The following is a 6,516-nucleotide window of genomic DNA, read 5'->3' as shown; positions in this document are numbered from 1 at the left end:
TGATATCCTTAAATTCTGAAGAAGTTGATGCCCACAATGACGCCCAGAAACGAATCCGATCCCAAAGCTGGTCAATCTCATCACCCTTAGCATCATCAAAAAATTCTCTTGTTCCTCTCCATCCACACCACCCGAAACACTGCCATCATAGCAGTTACCAACATATGGAAGGAAATACACACGAGCTATTGCCAACATATGCAATGCTGGTGTCACAGTGGAGAAAATGGTTGCAGCCTCACATCAAACTCGTTCTGAGAAACCCCATCTCTAGTTTCTTTTCTCTTTCTCCTACATTGAATGAAGTATTAATAAAAAGTCATGCATATGACAGCTTAGTTTTATGTTATCTAAAGGAGATTGAAAAATTTAGCCAATCACAAACCATATACAGACATTGAAATTCCATATGTTCTTATTACAAATCGGAGCTTAATGATTCAACCAATAAGAATACCACCACTGAAAACATAAAATGTCTTTAAAATGACAAGAACAAAATCAAATATTTGGAATTATTATTTCTCTGTCAGCACAATTTAAGAAGTTGACAAAAGATAGTCTGGTACAGATGAAACATGTAGGAAAACAAATATAAGTAAAGTAACCAATGAACATTTGTTGGTAAAATGCTTTCGCTTTATTATTTGAAAATACTATCTCTCAAATCTTGCCCCAGAGGAATTGTCAAAACATCATCCGAGTAAAAAGTTGAGAAACAGAAAAATAAGTACGAAGAGAATCAAGGATTTCCTCAGAATTGTTTTCTTATTAAAACGACGCGCAACAGTTTGCAATCCATACCATTTTAGGAAGTATAGTTAACCATCGTTTTTTCCCTGTTTGGGAATCATAGCTATTGTATTTCTCTCTCGTGTAACCATGAGATGTCTTTAAGATATCAATTTATCAAAATTTCATGTCAAAAGTTACTCACATGAAAAGCAGGCTGCAATACACAAGAAGTTTACCTTTCAGGAGTAGTTATCCTGAGTTCTATCCAAACTGCTCCCAATACTGCTAACCAGTTACACTGCCAAAAATAACACAGATTTCAAAATGTGTTTCCAAAATATGAAAAAAGAAGAAAAAACGTAGTGCAGGTGGTCTTTCAGTAACTTCCGAAGAGCATAGTTCATTTCAAAAGTCGAAGGAAATCTATCGAAACTATCACAAAAAATAAGGGAAATTATTAAACCAGTTGGAATAAGAACAGAAACTCACAGTGAACCCATGAAATGAAGAAACCAGCGTGACTGACAACTGACTTCGAGAAATGTTTCTGGACTTGGCCAGTCATTCATGAACATAGCAACTATTTGTTTATTGGAGTAGTGTCTTTCCTTCGTAGACACCGACAGAACCACTGTCAGATTAGCAATGCAAGGCAGTTGCAGGGTAGTTACTCACCCCCAATTCAGATTCACCATTACTCTTCACTATTACTATTCTGTGCTTCGTAGAGCAAGTTACCAGCCCTAAACAAATGATGTTTACAGAATATGACCAAAGCGGGGGCTTTCGCATGGTGCCGTCCAAAATGCCAATCTAAATAGGGCAATTGTTTAACTATTCAGTAGCAAAAGCATAGCTGGTTTCTAACGTAATATTCGAGCCACTTGAATTTTCCACTGAAGTTTCTTTGCTTCATCTGTATACCCTGAACTACGAAGACCAGCAACGACAGCTCGTTTGGTAGCCCTGAGTATTTTCTTGCCATCTTTTAAACATTTCATCATAAGCTTGGATGCACAACGGAACCTTCCAGCCCTGCAAAGATTGTGCACCAAGGAGGTGTAGGTAACAGAGTCTTTAGTCTCCATTGATTTGTACAATTCCATTGCACGATCAATATGACCAGCTTTACACAACCCATCAATCATGCAGTTGAGGGCAACCAAGTTTTCATGGAAGCCCATCATTTTCATATAATGTAAATGGTGTTGAGCCCCAGTAATATTACCAGCTTTACATAAGCCATCAATTATAATTGTGTGGGTATACTTGTCACACAGCAGACCTCCCTTCTCTATTTCATCCAACAACTTATAGGCAGCTTCAAACTTACCTTCTCTACAATACATATTAAGTAAGGTGTTATAAGCTGCTAAATCAAGTTCAATGCCATTACTCATTACCTGTTCCATGCAAGCATTTGCCTCTTCTATCCTCCCAGTCTTAACTAAAGCAGCAACGACTGTGCAGTATGCAAAACTATCAAAAGTATACCCTTTACTCTTCATCTCCGACATAATATCAAGCCCTTTGTCATACTGCTTAGACCTAAAGCAGCATTTCATAACTGTAGTGTAGGTTATGGCATTTGGCTCAAGATCTGATTCCCCAAGTTCCCTTAGCATTGTCCTTGCTTGCCGCAATCTGCGTGCCTTGCATAGCCCATTGATAAGAATATTGTATGTCACTAATTGGGGAACAAAACCATGACGTTGCAAATTTCTAAATAACATAAGGGCATTATCGATGTATTCATTTTTACAAAGGCCATTAATCATTATGTTAAAGGTAGCTGGGTGAGAAGCGAGATTGCTAAGTAAAATATCCTGAAATACTCTGTTGGCTTCATCGGGTTTTCCCAATTTAAAGAAACAATTCATCAGAATATTGTAACTCCATACATCAGGATGTATACCTGCTTGTAGCATTTCCTCAAACAAATCCAGGGATTGTGATAATAAACAATCCCTGGTCGACCCAGCTATCAAAGAATTGTAAGTAACGACATCTGGACTTATCCCAGCTTCTTTCATTCTATGAATAACAGAATAAGCTGCATCTAAGCTAACATACCGATAATATGCACTGACCAAAGTATTGTAAGTTACCACATCTGGAATCACCCCTAATCTTTCGCCGTCAATTATAATGGCTTCTGCTTTCTCCAGTAGCCGGACTTTACAAAATGAAGCTATGCATATGTTCAACAGCTTAGTTGATAATCCACGAAACATCATTTACATCATAGATAATGACTCCCCAAGAGAAACCCAAGCCTGCCCGATGCCAAGACGGAATGTGTTACCATATATTCCTTTCTTATCAGTAAACAACCAAATAATATATAAGAGTGTTATCCGAACCAGTGTTTTTAAAGGCATGCGTCGGAGGGGGGCGGCAGAAAATTGCCCGAGGCGGTCGGCTGTTTAGCTCGGGGAAGGCGTAAGGAGGCGTTGCAAGACGTGGCCAGGCGGAGCGAGGCGAGCCCGATCTGGACACTTCTGAACCGGAAGAAATTTTGCGAGTCTGCAAATTGGCTGCAACACTGCGAGGATGACGGCTGTTCGTTTTTAAGGTTATTGTTATGAAACGACGTCGTTTCGATTGCAGGGAAAATGAAACGACGTCGTTTCACTTGGAGTGTTTTGAAGGTAAAAAAAACCCAGGTTTCTGTTTTTTTTTTTCTTTACCTTATTGTAATAAACTTAAGGCAAGAAGAATTAATATCTTTCATGCCTTTTCTAAATCCAGCCCGCTGTAGCTTTATTCTACTTACCTTCTTTTTTTTTTCTTTTTTCTTTTTTAAATTAATATATTAACACATGGACTTATCTGTTTGTGCAAATAATCTCGCGGGAGAATATTCGCCCAAGATTCCTTCGTCTTCTCCGCCTCTCTTTCTCCCTGCAAAACAGATCGGAGTAAAAGACCACACCCGGGGGGGTGTTGGCCAAAGGCCCTCCGATGCCTAAGTCAGTTCAATCGATCTTTAGAGAAACGATAGCTAAAATAGGGTACGGGATGTGTTTATAATATAAATCGAGCGGCCGGAGCCTTATGTAAAAGAGAGAAAGAGAGGAGGTAGCTAGGGTTTGAGAGGAATTTTCTACAGAGATTTTAGTAAGATTTTAGGCGTACCTTAACCCTTGTGTATGGCTATGCTTTTATAGTAGTCTCGGAGGCTAGGGTTTCTGAGGAATAATTCCGTAGATGGAAGGGAATTATTCCTCCCCTTTTTGGGATTGATTTGATTAATTAGGGATTTGATTTATTAGGGTAAATCAAATCCCTAATTGTGGTAGGTATCAAATCAAATCCCGATTCAATTAGGTAACTTCTCATTTAATTGGGGATCGTGGTAATTAACCAAATCAAATCTCAACCTAATTAGGTAACGTTCAATTTAATTGGATAATTCCCAATTAAATTGAGTAACTCCTAATTAGGTTGATTGACTCCCAATTTGGTCAAATAATCCCCAAATGGTAGGAATTATTTGACCTAGGGTTTGATTTAATTAGGTTCCCACAAATGCCCCCCAGCTTCTGCATGGCGCGTGGTGGCATGTAGGAGATGTAAATTATCCGTTGGGCTGTCCAGCTGTAACTGGGCTTCCTTCGTGGACTTGGGCTCCTGCGTAGAGGAGGTGTTTGACTTGTGAACTGCTTGAGTAACCAGCCTATGTTTTGATTGCACGTCCTCCTTTAGAGGTTTGCGAGTACCAGGGTCCCCCTTGAAGGACTCCGGGCATGCGCTGCATATCCCGTAGGATGATTCCCCTTAGGAAGTTGGCGAGCACCAGGATCCCCCTTGAGAGACTCCGGGTGTGTTCTACACATCTCTAGGATGATTTCCCTTAGGAAGTTGGCGAGTACCAGGATCCCCCTTGAGAGACTCCGAGTGTGTTCTGCACATCTCGTAAGATGATTCCCCTTAGGAAGTTGGCAAGCACCAAGGTCCCCCATGAGAGACTCCGGGTGTGTTCTGCACATCTCGTAGGATGATTCCCCTTAGGAAGTTGGCAAGCACTAGGGTCCCCCTTGAGAGATTCCGGGTGTGTTCTGCACATCCCGTAGGATGATTCCCCTTAGGGAGTTGGCAAGCACCAGGGTCCCCCTTGAGGGACTCCGGGTGTGTTCTGCACATCTCGTAGAATGATTTCCATTAGGAAGTTGGCGAGCACCAGGGTCCCCCTTGAGGGACTCCGGGTGTGTTCTGCACATCTCGTAGAATGCCTTGATCGTCGCCCTGCGTCTCCCGTAGGACGCTACTTATGGGCAACTACATGATTATCCTGCCTCCCTTAGGAAACGGATAGGAACCTGGATATTTCCCGCAGGAAGCATGGAGACCCCCTTTTAAGAAATTCCTGGCGCACCGTGCGTCTCCCTTAGGATGCTTTTTAGCGGGCTACGTCTCCAAACGGACGCGTTTTGTCGTCACCCTGCGTCTCCCTTAGGACGCTCTTTATGGACAACTGTGTGACTATCCTGCCTCTCTTAGGAAACGGATAGGAACCTGGATATTTCCCGCAGGAAGCATGGCGACCCCCTTTTAAGAAACTCCTGGCGCACCCTGCGTCTCCCTTAGGATGCTTTTTTAGCGGGCTACGTCTCCAAACGGACGCGTTTTGTCGTCACCCTGCGTCTCCCTTAGGACGCTCCTTATGGGCAACTGTGTGACTATCCTGCCTCCCTTAGGAAACGGATAGGAACATGGATATCTCCCTTAGGAAATTCCTGGCGTACCCTGCGTCTCCCGAAGGACGCTGCTTATGGGCAAATGTGTGACCATCCTGCCTCCCTTAGGAAACGGATAGGAACTTGGATATCTCCGTTAGGAAATTCCTGGCGTACCCTGCGTCTCCCGAAGGACGCTGCTTATGGGCAAATGTTGTGTTTTGTGGGCAGCCAAACCGGCAGATGATGTTTTTCCAGATGAATCGCTCCACATCGGCTTCTTTAGTAAAGGATAGAGCTTCGGCCTCGATCCATTTAGTAAAGTAGTCGGTGGCGACGATCATCATTTCTTTCTTGGCGGGCGCTGGTGGCAAGGGACCCACTAGGTCGATGGCCCATTGCATAAACGGCCATGGACTGTTTTGCGGATGATAGACTTCGGCAGGCAAATTAGGGATCGGCTTGTATCGCTGACAGTGATCACACTTCTTAACATATTCAGAGGAGTCGTGACGCATGGTAGGCCAGAAGTAGCCTATGTTTAGAGCTTTCTGGGCGAGCGACCTGCTTCCAGAGTGGTTGCCACACTCGCCGTCGTGAATTTTGCAGAGAACCTCAAGCGTCTGAGGGTACTTTATGCAGGTGAGATGAGGGCCGGAGTACGATCTGCGGATGAGCTTGTTGCCGTGCATGTAGTATCTCGCGGCTTTCTGCTGGACCTTTCTAGCTTCGGACTTGTCCGTTGGCAGGTTTCCATTCGTCAAATAGTCGATGATGGGGTCTTGCCAACTGGGGTCCTCGTCAATCTGCATGGTATCGATTAGCTCTATTTCTTCAATGCTTGGTCGGTCAAGGTGTTCGACCGAGATGGAGCGCCTGAACTGGGTATCAAGCGCTGATCCTAGGCTTGCCAGTATGTCTACATGAGCGTTCTCTGCCCGAGGCACTTGTTGGATGGTGAAGGTGGGAAATGCCTTCAACAGCTCTTGGACTTTGTCAAGGTACAAGATCATCCTTGGGTGCTTTGCCATGTATTCACTTGAGGTTTGATTCGTGATCAATTGTGAGTCTGAGTAGATGGCTAGCTTTTTGATTGCGAGCT

General features: G+C 43.3%; 2 protein-coding genes across 2 annotated transcripts; both read right to left on the bottom strand.

Moving 5' to 3' along the window:
• LOC18782275 (putative pentatricopeptide repeat-containing protein At4g17915) lies at positions 37 to 3,567 on the bottom strand. Its single transcript, XM_007215294.2, has 4 exons — positions 3,099 to 3,567; positions 1,225 to 3,011; positions 972 to 1,033; positions 37 to 291 (listed from the first exon to the last, which is right to left on the bottom strand). Exon 2 carries the CDS (start codon positions 2,970 to 2,972, stop codon positions 1,599 to 1,601), a length of 1,374 nt encoding a protein of 457 aa, XP_007215356.2. The 5' UTR covers positions 2,973 to 3,011; positions 3,099 to 3,567; the 3' UTR covers positions 37 to 291; positions 972 to 1,033; positions 1,225 to 1,598.
• On the bottom strand, positions 4,567 to 6,226 carry LOC109947994. Its single transcript, XM_020559880.1, has 2 exons — positions 5,890 to 6,226; positions 4,567 to 4,667 (listed from the first exon to the last, which is right to left on the bottom strand). Exons 1-2 carry the CDS (start codon positions 6,224 to 6,226, stop codon positions 4,567 to 4,569), a joined length of 438 nt encoding a protein of 145 aa, XP_020415469.1.

The sequence above is a fragment of the Prunus persica genome, chromosome G3 (assembly GCF_000346465.2).
Source record: "Prunus persica cultivar Lovell chromosome G3, Prunus_persica_NCBIv2, whole genome shotgun sequence".
NCBI lineage: Eukaryota > Viridiplantae > Streptophyta > Magnoliopsida > Rosales > Rosaceae > Prunus > Prunus persica.
The sequence above is the reverse complement of the archived record's forward strand: the minus strand, read 5'-3'. Positions and strand labels throughout refer to the sequence as shown.

Bases quoted from the DNA above. Each gene is read 5' to 3' on its own strand.
- LOC18782275 (XM_007215294.2), bottom strand. From the start codon at position 2,972: ATGATGTTTCGTGGATTATCAACTAAGCTGTTGAACATATGCATAGCT.
- LOC109947994 (XM_020559880.1), bottom strand. From the start codon at position 6,226: ATGCAGATTGACGAGGACCCCAGTTGGCAAGACCCCATCATCGACTAT. The intron at 4,668-5,889 runs GTCAGCGATACA...CAACTTCCTAAG, and splicing joins TGTTAAGAAGTGTGATCACT to GGGAATCATCTTACGAGATG.